This window comes from Bos indicus x Bos taurus, chromosome 14, assembly GCF_003369695.1.
Source record: "Bos indicus x Bos taurus breed Angus x Brahman F1 hybrid chromosome 14, Bos_hybrid_MaternalHap_v2.0, whole genome shotgun sequence".
Taxonomy (NCBI): domain Eukaryota; kingdom Metazoa; phylum Chordata; class Mammalia; order Artiodactyla; family Bovidae; genus Bos; species Bos indicus x Bos taurus.
The window spans coordinates 31,740,812-31,761,282 of record NC_040089.1 but is presented as its reverse complement, the minus strand read 5'-3'; the positions used below and the strand labels follow the sequence as shown (position 1 = coordinate 31,761,282).

Below are 20,471 nucleotides of genomic sequence, written 5' to 3'. Positions count from 1 at the left end.
GGAGTGGGAAGTGGGTGTCTCATGCAGTGTGGTCAGATAAAGCTCCAACAGACACCGGAAGTGAGCCTTGGATTCTCTGAAGGAAGAGGATCCTAAGCAGAGGAACAAGTGCAAAGATCTGGAAGCTGACAAGTTCAGGGAATAGCAAGGAGGCCAGGTGGCTGGAGCTAAGCCAGCCAAGAAGAGCGGTTAAGTGCTGGTTGGGGGAGGCAAGTTATGCACAGAGCCAACTAGGTCTGCCTTAGGACTCTGCTTCTTACTCTGAGAAATGGGTACCATTGAAGGCTGTGACTGCAGAAGTGATGAGATTGACTTCTATGTTAGGAGAATCGTTCTTACTGCTGGGGAAATGGTGGTGGATGGGGAAAAGGCCATATGCAGGGAGACTGGATGGAAGATAGGGAGATGGGCTTATTCTTAAACTAAGTGATTTTATTTATTTTGGCTTGACTTTTGAAACAGCTAATGGATACATGTCTTTAGGAGTCTTCAAAGGTGATTTTGTTTGAATCTTGGGTTATTCAAATGAAGGAGACTATATATTTACATCCAGGGTTTCCCAGGTGGTGCTAGTGGTAAAGAATCCCCCTGACAATGTAGGAGACATGGGTTCAATCCCTGGGTTAGGAAGATTCCCTGGAGTAAGAAATGGCAACCCAGCCCAGCATTCTTGCCTGGAAAATTCCATGAGCAGAAGAGCTTGATGGGCTCCAGTCCAGGGGCCTCAGAGAATCAGACATGACTGCGTGATCGAGCATATGCATGCTAGCACGCGCGTGCACACACACACACACTTACACCCAGGAGCTTGGATTTTCTTTTTTGACCTTTGGTTCTGGGTCTTTCTGGATTCCTTTTGGTTCTTCAGTAAATTTCACAAAGTCTGCTCACTGACCTTTCTCTATTTTGATATATTATCAACTTGCCTAATAATGTAGGGCTGTTGGCACCATCTTCCTCCAACTCCAGCTTTCCTTTGGCTGTATTTTTTCACGCTTGAAGGTGCACATAAATCCCCTAGGAGGGTCTTTAATTAAAATGCTGATTCTGATTTGGTAGATCTGGGGTAGGTCACAAGGAGTCTGCATTTCTAGCCAGCTCCCAGTACTATCTATCCTCAGCCAATATTTTGAAGAGCAAAATACGATTCAAAGGATTTTACACACTTTAGATATTCTTTTTGTGAAGAAAAAAAATCAGACAAATGTATGCAATTGAGGTAGTAGGTAGAGAGGCCCCAGGCTGAGCAGCTGTAGCTGGCCTCCTGCCGATGTTTCAAGATGGGGTACCAGGAGGAGCATCGGCCCCACTTGGGTGCAGTCTTGTGAATTTCCCCACCCAACACATGCACAGAGAAGGCCCTTAATCTAGGGGAAGGACAAAAGGAGGGAGAGGCCAGCAGGAATCCATCTTAGCTGAGAGATGTGTGCTCACACCAGGATCAAATGTGGAGACGACTGGCCAAAGATAACCCGGAAACCTGCCCCCGGGTAAGCAATCTAAGCCACCCCATTGGGTGCAACTCACTCTGAGCTCACCTGTGTGTTCTTTCATACGTATTTTGCTTTTTCCAAACGTACTTTGCTGCTGATAAAAATTTTTATCTTTTTCATAATCTTGGTCTCTTTGCTGAATTCCTTCTTCAAAGAAGATAAGAACCAAGGTCCTTATTCCAGCTTTTCAGTACTGGAATCACTATGAGAAATCTATTCTTCATCATTTTTCTATTGAGTGAGAATTTTTGGCCCCAATAAAGAAATCAAATTATTTTTTCTCCTTTTTCTAGGCAGTTTTTATAAAATGCACAGGTATTCTTTGCAAAGAAGAGGGAATAACATTTATTTTTGTAATAAGCAATGTATTTACAGGGTTTAAAATATAAAATACATAAAATGGTCATCAGTGGTATATTCCAACTCTCACTCCTGAACGCTTAATTCTCCACTTCTATATTCTTCCAGAAACAGTCTAAGCAAATACTATAAATACACATGCATGTGTGTGTATGTATATATACAAGCTTTTCCCCCGTTTTTGCACAATTCATAGTGTATTAAGTCTACTATTCTGGTTTGCTTTTTTTACATCTAATATGTATTAGGTGTAATTTCATATCAGTACATTAAAAGCATTCTCATTCCTTATTATGGTTTTGGAATATGCCATTAGATGCATGTGCCATAGTTTATTTAACTAGTCTCAAAAGGTAGCTTTAAATTAATATAATTGGAACTGACAACTCTAAAATCTGCAAATGAAAACAATTATAATTCAGTTTTCCAACCACAGAGGAAACATATTTATACACAAGATAAAGACTAAATTGTTCCTATAATAAATGCAAATTTGTCTTAAGTATTTAAAAAACTTAAGAGATTTTACTTAGCTGCACATCAGCGGTGATATTTTGAAAAGAAAACAATTTTGATATCTTCTAGTATTTAAGGAATTCCTTTGGGATTATGAATAGTGTGTTAGGAAATTGCAGAAACTCTTTCAGCTTGAAAACAGTGGTAAATCACCAAAATGAGCTTTGGAAGTAAGTGTTCCTGTAGTTGTTTAGTCATTAAGTCATGTCTGACTCTTTTGCCACCCCATGGACCATAGCCTGCCAGGCTCCTCTGTCTATGGAATTCTCCAGGCAAGAATACTGGCGTGGGTTGCCATTTCCTTCTCTAAGAACACTGGCGTAAGTTGCCATTTCTTTCTCCAGGATATCTTCCCAACCCAAGTATCAAACCTGCATTTCCTGCTTGGTAGGCAGACTCTTTACTACTGAGCCACCTGGTGTTTCAAAAAATATAATTGATTGCTGTGGAATGATTAATGCACTTCAAGAGTCTTTCTTACTTACAGGTGAGTGGGATCTTGTGTAATGATCCAAAAAATTCCATTCATGGCCTATCTGGATGATTGAGATGATGATTTTATTAACCAGACACCTGCCCTCACCAATCCTACTTACATTTTTTTTTTTTACTGCTTGAGACAGCAAATCTGTTTCTTTCAAGTACCTAAAATATCTTTAGAATGTCATTTATCTCTATCTTCTGTCCAATGGGTCCTGATTTAGTAGTTTCATTGAGGTAAAATTGATATTTGGTGTTAAAAATAGAGGGCTTTTCCAAGGGCTCAGCAGATAAAGAATCCCCCTGCAATGCGGGAGACACAGTAGACTCAGATTCAATCCCTGGGTTGGGAAGATCCCCTGGAGAAGGAAATGGCAACCTACTCCAGTATTTTTGCCTGGGAAATCCCATGGACAGAGGAGCCTGGCGGGTTACAGGCCAATAGGTTGCAAAGAGTTGGACACAGCTGAGCAAATAAGAGGGCTTCTTAAATTATCATATGGTAAAACTGACTTTTTCCAGTGAGCATTTCTATAAATGTGAACACATGTATGTACAGATTCATGTAATCACCACCATAATCAGAATACAGAACATTTTAAGTACTGACATCCTCTCTCCCTGTGCAAAAGGAAACAAAATAAAATTAAAAACCTCTTTTGTGCTGTCCATATGTCCATAAACACAGATTTTCACCCCAGTAGTTTTGTACTACTGTTCATCCATTTACGCAGTGAAAAAGATATGAGTTGTTTCCAATTTTAGGGAGTATGAATAGAATTTCTATAAATGTGTGTTAGATATATGAGTGAAAGTCACTCAGTCGTGTCTGACTCTGCCACCCCATGGACTATAGCCCACCAGGCTCCTCTGTCCATGGAATTCTCCAGGCAAGAATACTGGAGTGGGTAGCCATTCTCTTCTCCAGGGGATGGTCCCATCCCAGGGATCAAACCCAGGTCTCCCACATTACAGGCAGATTCTTTACTGTCTGAGCCATCAGGGAAGCAAAAATATATGTGTACATGCTTTTTTTGTGGCTATAACTGTTAATCTCCCTTGGATAAATAGAGAGGGATTGCTGGGTCACAGGGTAAGTGTTTAACTTTATAAGAAACTACCAAACTGTTTCTCCAGAGTTGCTGTGTACATTTTGCATTTCTGATAGCAATGTGGGTTCAAATTCTTCCACGTGCTCTCTGGCACCTGATATTGTCATTTTTTTTTTAGTCATTTTAATAGCTGTGTAGTAGTATCTCATTAGGAGAAGGCAATGGCAACCGACTCCAGTACTCTTGCCTGGAAAATCCCATGGACGGAGGAGCCTTGTAGGCTGCAGTCCATGGGGTCGCTAAGAGTAGGACACGACTGAGTGACTTCACTTTCACTTTTCACTTTCATGCATTGGAGAAGGAAATGGGAACCCACTCCAGTGTTCTTGCCTGGAAAATCTCAGGGACAGGGGAGCCTGGTGGGCTGCCATCTCTGGGGTCGCACAGAGTTGGACACGACTGAAGCGACTTAGCAGCAGCAGCAGCAGTATCTCATTGTGGTTTTAATTTGTATTAATGGTTAATTTGTGACCTGCCAGGTTAATTTGTAGCCTGCCAGGCTCCTCTGTTAATCGGGTTTTTAAGGCAAGAATACTGGAGTGAGTGCCATTTCCTTCTCCAGGGGGTCTTCCCGACCCAGGGATTGAACCTGAATTTCCTCTGTCTCCTGCATTGGAGGTGTATTCTTTATCCACTGAGTCATCAGGGAAGCCCTTTTAAAGCTTATTTGCCATTGTATATCCTCTTTAGTGAAATGTCCAAGTTTTTTACCCATTTTTGAAAATTGGGTTGTTGTTTTTTTAGTAAGTTTCAGGAATTTTAAAAATATATATTCTGAATACAAGTTACTTGTCAGATACTTGATTTTCAAGCATTTCCTTCCATTTTGTAACTTGTCCTTTAGCAATGTCTTTCACAGAGCAAACGTTTTAAATTTTATCAAGTCCAATTTGTTAATTATTTTCTTTTATAGATCATGCTTTTGGTGTCATGAAGAAGAAACTTTTGCCTAACCCTAGCTCATGAAGATTTTATCTTATGTTTATTTTTGAAAGTTTAATAGCTTTATATTTTACATTTAGGTCTATGACCTATTTTGAGTTCATTTATGTACAAAGTATGACCTTTAGGTTGAGGCTGTTTATTTCTCCCACATATGGATGTCTTAATTTTTTCAACACTATTGATTGAAAAGACTATCCTTTCTTCACTGAATTGTCTTTGAACCTTAGTCAAAAATCAACTGGCTATATTTCTATGAGTCTATACCTGGGCTTTCTATTCTGTTCTGTGACCTGAATGTCTATCCTCTAGCCAATGCTGTATGTCTTATTACAACTTTATATTAAGACTTCATATTGGGTATTATGATTCATCCATTTCTATTCTTTAAAAAAAATTTATTACTCTTCTAGTTACATTGCCTTTCCATATAAATCCTAGAATCAGCTTCTCTATAACTACAGATTTAGAATTATACTATACCTATAGATGACATCTTTACACCTGTCTTTCAATCCATGACTATGATGTCTCCCCATTTCTTTAGGTCCTCTCTGAGCTCTTTCATGAGCACTTCAAAATTTTCATCATAAGATCTTGTATATTTTGTTAGATTTACAATTAAACCTTTTATTTCTGCCTTTATTTTAAATGGTGTTTTTAAAATGTTGGTTTCCAATGCATATGAATAATATGTAAATATAAAATAGATTTTTGTACATTGACTTTGTATCCGACATTATTAAACTCAGTGATAAGTTCTAGATATATTTGGGTAGATTCCTTGGGATTTTCTGCATAGACAATTATGCTGACTGTCAACGAGGAAAGCCTGTTTCTTCCATTCTGTGTGCCGTTTGCTTCGTTTTACTGTACTGGCTAGGACCTTCAGTGTGATACTAAATAGGAGTAGTGAGAATGTATACCCTTGCCTTGTTTCCAATATTAGCATTCAGGTTTTCACTGTTGAATCTTTTCACATTTGAGTATGATGTTGACTATAGCTTTAAAAAAATTTTTTTCCAAGGATATATATTTTTTCAATTTTCTTCATTATTCAATATTCATTGAGCAGTGACCTTTTTTTTTTTTTAAATTGGAGGGTAATAGTTGGCTTTTTTCAAAGAAGTCCCTAATCGAGTTGAGGATGCCTGCTCAGAGTTTTTATAATGAATGAGTGTTGAATGTTACCACTTGCTTTCCCCTGACCTGTTGATAAGATCATGTAGTTTTTATCTTTTCATCTGTCTGTGATCAATTACATTGCTTGGTTTTCTAATATTGAACCTACCTGCATCCTCAGGATGAACCCCTCCTATTGGTTGTGGTGAACTTTCATATACTGCTGAATCTGATTTGCTAATATTTTGTTGAGGATTTTTACATCTATATTCATAGGGGATATGGTCTGTAATTGTCTTTTTGTATTATTTTTATATAGCTTTGGTTTCAGGTTTATGCTGGCCTTACGATTTGAGAAGTGTTCCCCCCTTCTATTTTTTGAAGGAGATAGAGTTGATGTTATTTCTTCTTTAAATGTTTGATAGTTTCACTAGTAAATTCTATCTGGGCCTAGAAATTTCTTTTTTCAGTAGGCTTCAGATTACAGTTTCTTTAAAAGACAGGCTTTAAATGAAAATCTCCATGTAAAAATTTTCTTAAAATACCTGACCTCCAGAAAATTAATTCTCACTTAGTAATTAATGTGTACTTGTAGTTGGCAGTTGTTCCAAGGAAATAAAAGATATGGGTCTGCTTCCCATGTGGCACAGTGGTAAAGACTCCACCTGCCAATGCAGGAGACATGGGTTCGATCCCTGGGTCAGGAAGATCCTCTGGAGAAGGAAATGGCAACCCACTCCAGTATTCTTGCCTGGAAAATCCCATGTACAGAGAAGCCTGGTGGCTACAGTCCATGGGGTCACAAAGAGTTAGACATGACTAAGCAACTGAGTAATTAATGTTTACTAGTTATTGAGAGTACTTTCAAAGGAAAGAAAGATATGGGCCTGCCTTAATATAATTATGGCACAGCATTAGCCAAAAAGCACTTTCAAATGGATTATTCAAATGTGTGACTAAGAAGAAAGTATAGAACAATGGATAAGAACATGCATGAACTTGGGCAAGGGACAAGTTTATGTTTGGTACTATTAACTTCTCTAACCATTTTTTCCTCGTTTGTAAAAGAAGAATAATAACATGTACATGGCTGAGTTGTAAGAATTAAATGAGTTAATGCTTGTCAAGGGCTTCATACAAAGTAAACACCTAATAAGTAGTATTTAACATTAGTGTGACTTTACAGGAAAAATTATAACAGTGTATACAGAAAAGAACTGTACCATGGATTGAAAGTAAGTGCTTTCCATCCCTCTAGAGAGAATTATACAACTTTAAAGTTTTTATGAAATCTAAGTGCTTATATTTTCAGTTTTATTATTCTGTAAATATTTAGCACTGAATGATTTAAAATTTATGGAAAATTATATTACTTCCAACTTCCAGCTCTAGATTTGTAATTTTTTTTTAACCACAACATTTAATTTTTTTGAAACTTCACTTTATCAAATACCACCTCTTGGTATTTAATATAGACACAAATTTAATTACAAATTTGTTTGCTCTTCTTATATTTTCTAGATGAATTTCTTCAGCCCTCCGTGCTCTTCTTTTATCTGTGCTGTTCAGTGTATTTTGACATTTTTTCTGCAGAATAGTGAGCAGGACCTCTGAGTTTAAAGACAAATTTTATTCATTTACTTCCTTAATAAACAAGATGAAAACAAGCAGACTGATAAATAAGGAATATCAAGTTTTCAGACTAAACTCTAAATGAAAAGTAAGAAAACAGACGAGTGACTTTGGAGATGGCCTGTCTCATTCATGTCATTATCGAGGTCTCAGTAAAACTGATCATGTTTCTGGATTTAATCCATGTTTCCCATCTTTTACTAAGCTGCCTTCTTTGTGTGTGTTAGTTTCTCAGTCCTGTCTGACTCTTTGCAACTCCATGGATTGGAGCCTGCCAGGCTCCTCTGTCCATGGAATTCTCCAGGCAAGAATACTGGAGTGGGTTGCCATTTCCTTCTCTGTTGCCTTCTTTATCTTTTCTTAAATCCCTGGTCTCAAAAATTTGCAGTCTGATTAAGTGCCACTATGGTTATATACTTAGGAATAAAGTATGAGGTAGACAAAGATATGCGTGTATGCTCAGTTGCTCAATTGTGTCCGATTCTTTGCAACCCCTCCCAGGCAAGAATACTGGAGTGGGTTGCCATTTCATCCTCTGGGGGATGTTGCTGACACAGGGATTGAATCCAGGTCTCCTTGCATTGGCTAGTGGATTCTTTAACACTGAGCCACCTGGGAAGCCCAGACAAAGTTATACAAGGCTAGAAAAGGGAGGGATTTGTGCTGTTGGAGGTAAAAGGAGAAAACTTAGAAGTGGATGAATTTCACTGAGGTTTGGAAGGTTGGGAAGACTTTGGGGAGAGCAAAAAAAGAGAGGTGGTGGTGGGTGCTCTGGATTGCTGAATGATGAACAAAGGCATACAGGGGCAGGAAAGCTTTGTGTTTGTATGGACGTGTGGTGTGGGGATGAGAGGAAGGAAGGAGGTGGGCATGAAGGAGGAATGGGTTGGAACTTGAAAATCTACATCTGTATTTCAGTGGAGGAGGGAGTGGACAAGGAAGGAGGTTACAAGACTGTTCAGAGGCAGTATAGCTTAGTTGTTCAGAGTATGGGCTCTGGAGCCAGACTTTCCAAACTGGAATCCTGGCTCTGCTGCCGCTGCTGCTAAGTCGCTTCAGTCATGTCCGACTCTGTGCAACCCCATAGATGGCAGCCCACCAGGCTCCCCCATCCCTGGGAGGAGCCAGACTTTCCAAACTGGAATCCTGGCTCTACCACATATAATCTACATGATGTGGACAAGTCATCTAAATTCTCCTATGTCTCAGTTTCTTCATGTATAAATCAGAAATAATAATGGAAACTTCATTTGAGTTATTGTGCTTGGCTTATAATGTGGTGGTGGTTTAGTCGCTAAGTTGTGTCTGACTCTTGTGAACCCATGGACTGTAGCCTGCCAGGCTCCTCTGTCCCTGGGATTCTCCAGGCAAGAATACTGGAGTGGGTAGCCATCTTCTTCCCCAGGGGATCTTCCTGACCCAGGAATCGAAGCTGGGTCTCCTGCATTGCAGGCAGATGATTTACTGACTGAGCTATGAGGGAAGCCTATACTATATTAAGTTCTATATAAATGTTAATAATTATTGCCATTGCCATTGAGACATTAGTTGGAAGGTCAGAGAAGGGTCAGATTACAGAATGTTTTGAGATCATGTGAGACTACTGGAGGCAACATAACTTCTTTTTAGTCAAGTGAATATGATGCTATTTTTGGATGTTAACCAGTCTTGGCTTTTAACATCAGATATACTCAGCATTAATTAAAATTTTATTGACATTTTAATTTTCATGCTACATCTATATTTAAAAGGATGATAAAGCAACCAAGACTCTAAGATCTGGGTCAAAGTCTTTCATTGTTTGATATTACTTAACGATCTGGAACCAAGGTGGGACTAATACCCAAAAAGTCAAGGCAACTAATATACAACAAAGTTATAGACGAAAGAGAAAATGATGAGTGGTAATTAATGATAGGAAGGTGAGATTGCAGACAGAGGCAAAAATAGACTCAGTAAAGCAATCATGTATAAAAAATATATATTTTAACATTTAAAGGATAGAAATTGGTAGAATTTAAGTGTGTGGAAAACAATGAGTCAAATATAAGTAAATACTGAAATTGAACTTATTTAAATAGATTAGATAAGCACCAAGCAGCGACATTAATTTTAAAAAAAGGAAACATATGTACAGGGAAATATACTCAAATTTAGTGTAAAATTTGCCTGAGCCTGACATCCCTTCCACTACAATTGAGAATAAAAGAGTAAAAATATTATCTTTCCCTTATGTTTAAAAGGCACCTGCTTTAGCGTCATACTTACTTTTTGCTCCAGACAGGTGAGAGTTAATATCTTGAGTTTCAAGTTGGGTAACAGGTCTCCAACTCCCAAGGCTGTGCACCAACCCCCCATAACCCACCCCATCCCACCCCTATCCCTACCACATTTTGGATGACATCCTAGACTCAGCAAAGGGGAAGATGGATGGTCCTCTGGGAGAAAGGAGGGTGGAGGCCATTACTTCTGATGGTCAGGTCATGTTTCACAGGTGTAGATTCTTCTAAAAATTGTACCCTCACCCTCAGACATGCTCTTATCCCAGTCTAGGCCCTCTCTATAAACAGCATTTCTACTCATCCATGGATTCCGGTCAGAAACATGGCATTCATTGTGATCTCTTCCTTTCTCTTATCTTCCCTCCAATTCATTACTAGATCCTGTCCATTCTGCTACCAAAGTACAACTCAGATCTGTCCACTCTGCTCCATCGCCACTGCCATCACTCACAGTACTGGTTGAGCTAACATTTATCCAAGTTAGAAAAAGGAGCCCCTTCCCCTTGGCAGATGCTGGGGCTCAAGTCCAGCCCCATTTTGCTCTGTGCAGGGTGTGGTCTCCCAAGCTTTGCATGATAGTCCAGGACCCCAGCCTAAACCATGAGGCACTGTCATAACCATCTCCTCACTGTTCTGTCCACATACAAACTCATCCCCTTCCAATTCATTCTACAGATAGAGGGGCTACTTTTATATTGCCAATTTGATAACTTAATTCAATAGATTTCCATTGCTAGTGGTATGAAATCCTAAACCCTTAACATGAAGTCCATAATCCTTAACATGCCTGTATGACCTGGTTCCCTCTTTATCTTTACTAGCACCATTTCCCCTTGATAACTTTCAGCCATGCTGCCTTATTTTGGTTCCTGAAACTTGCAAACTTCTCCCCAACCCCAAGAGACTGCCAGGAATGTTCTTTTCCGGCTTAGTTTGACTAATTTTTCCTCTTCCTTCAGGCCTCAGTTAAATGTTACTTCCTCAGGGAATCATCTCTGAACCCCAAATCTAAAGTAGATTTCCTCATAGCACCTTAATAATACATTTTTAATTATATATTCACTAATGATTTACTTGTTTAGTATCTTTTTCCCTACTATATACTGCAAGCTCCTAAGTCACATGTGATCTTGACTTAACCTGCTGCTACTGCTGCTAAGTCACTTCAGTCGTGTCCAACTCTGTGCGACCCCATAGATGGCAGCCCACTAGGCTCCCCCATCCCTGGGATTCTCCAGGCAAGAACACTGGAGTGGGTTGCCATTTCCTTCTCCAATGCATGAAAGTGAAAAGTGAAAGTGAAGTCTCTCAATGGTATCTGACCCTCAGCGACCCCATGGATTGCAGCCTTCCAGGCTCCTCCATGCATGGGATTTTCCAGGCAAGAGTACTGGAGTGGGGTGCCATTGCCTTCTCCTGACTTAACCTAGTGTCTTTCAAAGTTTCAAGTTTCTACCAAATGCATTTTCTGTGCCAATGGCTACACTAGATGCTAGGCTTATAGAAATGGATAGATGACGTTTTTGCTCTGTATTATTCATTAATGAGTGTCAAGTGCATTGATTAGGATAAGGCTAGCTGCTAAATATACCCTTTTGCCCATGTAAAGTCCAAAACAAATATTGGATGACTCTCCATCAAGTTGTAATTCCAGGGACCTTGGCTCCTTGTAACTTGTGGCTCTGCTGTCTTTAGCATGTGGCCACTGAAAGGAAAGAGCATGGAAGACTGCCTGTGGAAGATTTTTTTTTTTTTTTTTTAATGAGCTAAATCTGGATGCTAAGTCGCTTCAGTCCTGTCTGACTCGTTGCAACCCTAGGGACCGCAGCTGGTCAGGCTCCTGTCCATGGGATTCACCAGGCAAGAATACTGGAGTTGGTTGCCATTTCCTCCTCCAGGGGATCTTCCAGACCCAGGGATCAAATCCATATCTCTTATCGTCTCCTGAATTGGCAGGCAGGTTCTTTACCACTAGTGCCACCTGGGAAACCCAAATCTGGATGGCTACACTTAACTGCAAGGGAGAGAAGAAAATACAGTATATCTCTGTAAAGAAGAGTAAATAGATTCAGTGATCAGCTAGCACCTTCAACAATACCTGTTCCAACACTGGCATGACAAAGAAACAAAAATTAGAAATGGAACTTGTTCTCAAATCTTATTACCTATGAGAGTGAAGACAGAAATCAATATTATGTCTGATCTAGTATACCAAATCTCTAACTTCCAGGAATCTATATAGAAACAGCTATTTTAAAAAAAAAAAGAAAAGAAACAGCTATTGGAGTGAAATTAATCAATTTATGGATTTGTTTCTTAGGATAAGAAAGTTAAAAAAAACTAATCTATTAATACTAGCCCACTTTAATTCTGGATCACCTTCAAGGTTTCCATTTTTATTTCCCATGGTTTTTAGCCTGTCCCAAATTACAGCCTCTCCTTTTGAGTTTAGTTGGCTGCATTAGGACAAGTCCATAGTCAAGGGCCCTGGAGGAGGGCATGGCAACCTACTCCAGTATGGTCCCACCGAGTTGGACACGACTGAAGCGACTAAGCAGCAGCAGCACAGTCAAGGGAATCGAATGGATCAGAACAGGGAGAGACACATTCTAATACTTTGAGATCTAGTATTGATAGAGCCACACAGTAGCTTTGAACTTGGAAAGATGTGCACCTAGATCACCATGTAAACGAATTCTTCCCATTTAATGGTTTTCCTTGTTATTTTCTGTTCTGAATGAAAACACTGTGGAAATCCGAATAATTCTTTGGTAACAAAGTAGGCACACGGTCAGCTGTGTGTCTGCGGTAACGTCTGTACTTAAAGCTTTTCCATTCTGAAACTGGTTTTCATATCCTCGACTGAACCTTAGTATTAGAGGTACAGAAAACACAAAGCTCTAAAGGGCCTCGTCAATCAGAAGCATTCATTTGTTCCTTAACTTTAGTCTCAATTCAGAAGAAATCTCAGAGATTCCTGATTTACCCTACAGAGATGAAAAAGTGAAACATTCGTGCATCCTCGTCAGATCGGTTGTACTCTTCCCAAGAGAGAATCCTGAGGTAGTCGGGGGACACGGTCTTGGATCTAGCAGTCTCCTGCGGCTGGTAATTAAATTTAAGAGTCGAGAGCGGCAGGTGGAAACAGTGCCGCCGAGCACCGGCCACGCGGCAGGTGGAACGAGTGCTGTCGGGCTCGGGCCCTGAGGGTGTTTCCGTGAGTCCCAGGGCGGAAGGGGCTGCGCGCGCGCCCGCCCACCCACGGGGACTCTGGAAAGTCGGCGAAGCGCCCGCAGCGGAGCCCGGAGCCGCGTCCGCTCGGCGGCTTCGGCGGCGCCGGGGGTCATCGGAGCCCGAAGCACCCAGCGCGGCGCCGCAGGACGCCCGCCACGCCCCGCACCTCCCTGCAGGCGAACGCGGGAGGCAACGAGGCCCCGCCAGGCCGCCGTAGCGCTGCGGCTGGAGCCGCTCCTCCCGCGCCGCCCTCCGCCCCCTGCCTCCCGGCGCCGCGGCAGCTCTGGGCAGCCAACGCCGCCGCCGCCGCCGCTTCCTCCTCTGCAGCCGTTCGGCCGCTGCGTGACGCGTCGTTTCCTCCCAACATGGCGGCCGGGGCAGGTCGGCGGTGATGGAGGCCAGTCCGCGGCCGAGGCGGGTGCTCGTCCCCACAGGAGCCAGGGCAGCCCTGCTCTCGCCGGGCCTCTGATCCGCCGCCTCGTTCCTCGGTCCACCAGCCTGACGGCCGCCGGGCTGGGCTCCCTCGCCGTCTCCCGGGCGGAGGGGCGAGTGAGGGGGAAGGTGGTGGTGGTGGTGGTGGCCGGGAAGCGACCCCCGGGCCGGGAGAAGCGGAGGTCCCACGGGCGCGGCCCTTTGGGGGACGGCTACGACCTGCGCGCCCCTCGCCCGCCCCGCAGCCGGCCCAGCTCCCCCGCCCCTTCCTGATCCCGCCGCTGCCCTCCACGCCTCCTCCTCTCCCCCACCGCCACCCCCTCTCCTTTCTCTCGGCTCTTCCTCTCCCTCGTCGTCGTCCTCCTCCCCTCCAGCCGCTGGGATCCGCGGGTCGGACGAGCCGCCGCCTCCTTCTCTGCGTCCATGTATGAGGGGAAGAAGACGAAGAACATGTTCCTGACCCGGGCCCTGGAGAAGATTTTGGCCGACAAGGAAGTGAAGAAGGCGCATCACTCCCAGCTGCGCAAAGCGTGCGAGGTGGCGTTAGGTGAGCGGGGAGGAGGCCCGAGGGATGGGGGTAGGGAGGGTGCGGGGCGGGGGGAGGGAGGCCGGCGCGGAAGGTGGGGTCGCCGGGGGCTAGGGGCTCACCCCTGGGCCGGCGCCTCTGACCTCCGGGAGGCCGGGCGAAGCTCTGGGGCTGCGTGGCAGGAGTTGACAGTAACTCGGCTCGCTGCGGGGCAGGGGCAGGGTGGAGGAGGAATAGCAGTGAGACGGGCCCGGGGAAGGCGGCCGGGCTGGGGGGTGGCGGGGGTCGCCTGGGGAATCTGCGAAGGTTTGGTTGGTGGACCGTGCGGTGCGGCCGGGGCATCACCCTTTGTGAAGAGGCAGGAGTGGAGGTGCTGTTTATTCGCTGAGAAAATTGAGGTGGAGCTGACTTGTCAAGATGGGGCGTGGGAAGGGTTCCGTCTCGTAATTTCAAATAACTTTTCGTTTGGCGTGGTACTTTGGGAAGAGAGGCTGAAGTTGTTCCCTTGTTGACAGTGTCGAGAAGGGGTTTGCTAGAGGTGCAGCCTGTACTGACATCTTTCCGCCTCCGCCACGGGAAAAACAGAGAGTAATGTTGTATCCGACTGGGCTGACCTGGAAGAACAAGACCTGAGGTTAAGGGGTGGGGGTGGCGAGATAAAAGCGGGGAAGGAAAGGACCTTTAGATAAGCTGGCTTTAGTGACGGGAAGGGAGGCTTTGAACGGGGGAAATGAACAAGACAATGACACCCACCAGCCACATGTCTGGACCGTGACAGCTGCTCGCAAGCTTGAATTGTGATTTACAGTTCAGACGAAAGAGATCTAGTGTCTTGAAGCCCCTTAGCAGGGTAAATGCAAACAATACAGCGAAGACTGGCAGATGAGGAATTGTTAAGGGGGACCACTGATGGATCTTTTGCATTCATCAGGAGTGAAATCCTTTAAGGAAGGACCAGGACGTTAAACGCAAAGACGAATTCCTAATGCTTGGCTTTAGTTTATAGCGCTGGAAACAGACTAGATTAAGTTGACGGGAAAAGGAATCGTGTTAAGTGGGCTTGGAAAAAAGCATTCTTAAAAGGGGCAAAAATCCAGAATAACTTGGATGTATGCTAAAGGGTCAAGATAGGTCAAAAGCAACTTTGCCTTTTAATTATTAAAATAAAAAGACTTTTTAACTTATTGTAGTAAGCGGTTTTTATCTCCTTTTTGGATCCTTTAAAGTGATGAGATAAGTATTATTGAAATTTTCATTAATTTTTTTTGAATTTTATGTATAATGAATTAAAAAATTTTTTTAACCCTTCATGGATCAGAAGTACACCTTTTGTTATTCTTGTAGCTAGCGAAAGACTATTCCAGGTTTCTGAGAGGATGTTGTACAGTGGTAAAAATTGAATTTATAGCTGGGTCTTGAAAGAAATAATCACCTTGAGGGAAGGAATGATTTGGGGAATTTTTTTTAAAAATTGTTATGTGTAGGTTTTTTAATAACTTGTAGGTTAAAGAAGTTAAGAGTTCAAACTAAAGTTTTAGTTTTTAAGGTCAGATTTTATGTGTTAAAATATACCTTTCATATACTAAATTTTAAGTATTAGATTAAGGAAATGGAGTGTTATGTGTGTGTATACATATATATATACACACACACACACACGTATATATATATATATATATATTTTTTTTTTTTTTTTTTCCCCCTCTCCAAAATGCTAATATAAGTATCTGTTCTAAATGGAATGCTTACTGGAAGGAGAATCAGATCCTGGCTTTAAATCGCAGTTCTGTTACATTGCAGCAAAGTCAGGTCTGTGGGCCTCGGATTCCTTCTCTGTACAGTTAGGATATTGAGCATAATGGTTGTAATGTGCCACGAATGTGAACACAGTTGTTTTGTTAACTTGTACCTTGAGAGTATTCCTGTCACTCTTGATTGGCATCTTTAGAGGCTTTAATGGCTTGGTCCTTGCTGTTTTGAGAGGGAAGGATTACTTGCTCATGTCTGCCTCGGCTCTACAAAGATTATTTCAGATTTTGCCACTTATTACTTGTTTGTCCCTTCCACATAGTTAGCAGAAGCTTATGAGGAATGTCCCAGAGTACTTTTCTTTACTTTAGACATACAGGGCTTTTTCCTTTTATTTCATAGTTATATTTAGTCTCCTACAAAATCTCATTGAGCAATCTGATGATAATTAATCCCAGATGACCTTTGTTTCTTCCCTTTTAGTCATCCATGTACATTACCGCCCAAACATAATTTAATAGGGATGACACTTTTTATCTTTGCAGAAAGTATAATGTCCTGTAGTAGATAGTATCCCCAAATACATCTTTGGAAGCTGTCATAGGCCTCCTTCTTCCACTTCACTACTGAGACCTGGGTCAGGCCACCTTTGGTTTCTTGGTAATCTGTATGGCTAGCAAGCTGGATGGGAAAGTAAACTGGAATGGCCTGGTTTGGTCATTCCTTATCTCTGGGTTGTGAGTGGATAGGAGTTGGCTGGTAGTGGCAGAGAGGTGGGTGTTGCTCTAACTCTTCTAAATAGACTTTGTAAATAACCCACCTACATACACCTGCCTGCATTTATTCTGTGTGTCATCAGCCCCACCCCCCACCCCCCATTTTTACTGAGCACCTACCATATAGCTAAAGGGAACAAGAAAATACATCTAATCCTTTTGTGTTTTAAAATCATGTTAGTGGTGTATGAGTAGATTCAGAGCACTGGTATTCAAAATTCAGTTATCTTTTAACAAGATGACCTATAATAAATTGATTTTCTGTAAATTATACTCATGAAATTACAGTTCATCTCATGTTCTTAAGAATACTGTATTTTTTTCTTTTTTCTTTGGTCACAATATAGCTTTTTGGAAACCTTACCTAGATAAGGGGAGATTTTACTTTATTAAAACAAAACCCAATTTCAAAAAACACCACATAAAAGAGCTTTTATTTTCATGTAAAGAAAGATAATGAAACCTTTAAAGCAGATTATTGGAAACTTTTGTAAAATTATCTTACATTTCAGACTTTATTTTGAAGTAAAGTGGTTAAAAAAAAAAAGAAAAACAAAACCCTTCCCACCTTGACTTTATTTTGAAGTAAAGTGGTTAAAAAAGAAAAAGAAACAAAATCCCTCCCACCTACGTTGTTACCATCAGTGTGAAGCCCACAGGCCAGGAACAGCTCCAGGTTGCCCTCTCTTGGTACCTGCCCCACACCAGCTTTCTGCAGCAACCACTGAACTCTGCAGAGTCAGGGCCTCCAGGCTGCCCTAGCTTAGCTTGATCCATTCCTGCTCTCTAGAATCCTGAATTAAAAATAGTCTGGCCATCTGCTGGCAGATGAGACAACAGCAGAACTATTTTTAGTTTTAAAGAATTTAGGATTGTTGAGGGATTGGGCTTGAAGGTAGCATTGTTTGTCTTATAGGGAGGGGAGGGTACAGTTGGGCCGTATTCCAGCCAGGCCTCTTAAAGTTTCAAGAGTTTCTTTGATGTTAGGGCTATGACTAGTTCAGCTTTTGCCTCTAACATCAAATATCTGTGAAGATACCCTGCAAATGTTAGGGTGAGTGAGTTCAAGGTTGGAAGCTGGCACTGATAGAGAATAGAAGTGAAAGAGGTGACCAGAAGAAGGTTTTAGAGGCAAGGGAGGCCTGCAGAGGCAGCATTAAGGTTGGGTTCCCTGCAGAGATACTGGGGAATGATGGAGAAAAAGAGGGATTGCTAGGAAAGTAATTTTTGCATCATACAGGGTGTGAATTTGTGTTCATCATGTTCTAAAGTGATCCTGCTGATTTTCTTTTATGAGTTTGTTATCTAAGCTTATAGTCTTTTCCAGAAATGTAGATATCAATATCATATTTAGGCTAAAAACTTTAAAAACTTGCTCGTTGTGCACCTCCAGTCTCGCCCTTGTTTTGGTTAGTGACGTTCTAAAAAAGAAGTATGAGTCGGCAGGAGTGGGATTATTTGAGTGCATTTGACCTCAGTTTTATGCTACTTCTGGTAATTTTATTAATTTTTGTCACTCTTGACTATTTACCAGAAAATGACTTTGTCTCAAATAATACCCTGCAGACAGTGAATTATCTTAATTATAATTTAAATCCATTAGCAAGTCTCCTTTTAAACCTTCCGTGATACCTAAAATAAAAGGTGTTTTCAGTAAGTCAGGCTGCTAGAATTTTTGAGGTAGCTAGGAAAGAAGGGCCTGATGAATGATGTGACTGAAAGAGTATATTAGGGTTGAGTGGAAAAAAATAAGTTTGGGTTACAGTGTATATACTCGTTCCATTGTGGAGATTTATACTGCACATTAACATAGTTAAGATTCTGAAGAGTCCTCTATGAAAAAAAACCCGCTCAGTTTTGCTTAATGAAGTTTTCCCTAAATTTGACCCTTTTCAGTATCTGTTAACACCCCTCGGAAATGTTGTTCCTTGAAATTTACTTTGGGACACTGTTCAAGGGGAAAAGACAAATGCAGATAGAATGGCCCTAACTGCTGAGGGAACCATTCTTATGTTTTTGGAAAGCAGGAGTTTTGTTGATAGTATGTGAAGAAATGAGGTGTAGTTGGACAGAGTGGTATCAGGATCAGAGGGCCATTTGGTTTCTAGCTCTTTCTTTCCTATCCTGTCTAATGGCAAAGCAACTGCTTGTCTCGGGTGTTAGTGTTTAACTCGTAGAGAAACTTCTCTCGGTAATTATTGTTTCAAACCAGAGTAAAAATATATTGTGAATGGGAAATAATTTGGGGGAATATTTGTCATAATGTTCATCACAAATTGGATGAGGGAATTTCTGAAAAAGGGAAACACATGAACAAATTATTGTTGCCGTTCCAAGTTAAGTGTATTCTTCATTCATATCCTTGGTTGAACTAGTATGGGCCAGGTAGTGTTTCAGCGCTGGGCATAAAGCAGTGAGCCAAATATGCTTTCATGGAACGTATTTTCTAGTTGAGGCTGAGAGTAAAAAACTGATGTTTTGTATTGTCAAATTGATATTTGTTATTATCTGAGGAAATAGTTCAGAAAGGTAAAGGGAGAATGACCAGGAGGGCAAGTATGGGTAGGGCTGTCAGGAAAGGCCTTTTCAGGAGGTGACATTTCAGCAGAGAAGTGATAGATCCGGTTTTTCAAATACCTGGGTGACACAGGCAGAGGGAACAGCGAGGCGGGTGTTGTGCTTGGTACCTTCCAGGACGAAAGGAAGCTTGTGTGGCTAGAGAGTGAGAGGAGGGAGGAGGAGAGGAGAGCAGCTTTGGCTTTTATTACATCTGTGCTCTGAGTCCCTAGAGAGTTTTACAGGGGGTGGCAAAGCAGGTTTACACGTTGAAAGGCTCACTTTGGCCAGAGGTGATAGTGATTTAGGCTGATGGTGGTGGAGGGAATGAGAATTGGTTGCATTTGAAATATGTATTTTTTCCCGTGGGGCGCAGGGTGCCATGTTCAAAGCCTCAGTTCTTTTTGTTGTTGTTGTTGTTTTAATATATATTGATTTGACTGGCTCTGGTTTTAGTTGCAGCACATGGGATCTTCCTAGACCAGAGATCAAACCGTCTGCATTGGTAGGCGGATTCTTATCCACTGTCACCAGGGAAGTCCTGGAATATAGAGTTGACAGGATTTGCTGATGGGTTGGTTGCGTGACAACAAACAGCCAGAGCTTCCAGGCTATTGGAGAAGGCGTTCACTATGATGGGGAACACCAGGAGAGAAAACATATTAGTAAAACATTTTATTCAACTCTTTGTGTATTTTAGAATTTTTTAATGATAGAATTTCCTGCTGATGTAATAGGATATTTTCTACTGAGAAAAGGGCACACTTAAAATGATAGAATGGCTTCCCTGGTAGCTCAGAGGGTAAAACATCTTGCCCGCAGTGCAGGAGACCTGGGTTCGATCCCTGGGTCGGGAAGATCCCCTGGAGAAGGAAATGGCAACCCACTCCAGTATTCTTGCCTGGAGAGTTCCATGGACAGAGGAGCCTGGTAGGCTACAGTGCATGGGATTGCAAAGAGTCGGACACGACTGAGCAACTTCACTTCACTTCAAAATGATAGAACATAGTCGAGTGAGAAGGCACAAAACAATTTCAGATTTGAGTTGTCAGTTTTTTCTCTGAGGTTTTTTCCTAAGGGAGCATGCCTTTCACATTGTTTCAATTACAGTAAACAATTGATCTGGTCTTTTCAGGGACAGTTAAGGATCTTGAGATGAAATCAGCTTGGATTTAAGGGTAGGTCCTAAGTCCAGTGACTGGTGTCCTCTGTAGAGGGAAAAACACAGAGACACACAGAGGAAGAGAGGCATGTGGAAA

The 20,471-nt window shown here is 41.9% G+C and overlaps 1 protein-coding gene across 1 annotated transcript in view; it reads left to right on the top strand.

Annotated features, from left to right (window-relative positions):
- Positions 1-13,602: 13,602 nt before the first annotated feature.
- ARFGEF1 (ADP ribosylation factor guanine nucleotide exchange factor 1) overlaps positions 13,603-20,471 on the top strand; it is a 129,047-nt gene continuing 122,178 nt past the window's right edge. Inside the window, 1 exon segment of the mRNA XM_027561117.1 lies at positions 13,603-14,152. Within this exon segment, the coding sequence (XP_027416918.1) occupies positions 14,029-14,152 (124 nt within the window). The 5' untranslated portion in view covers positions 13,603-14,028.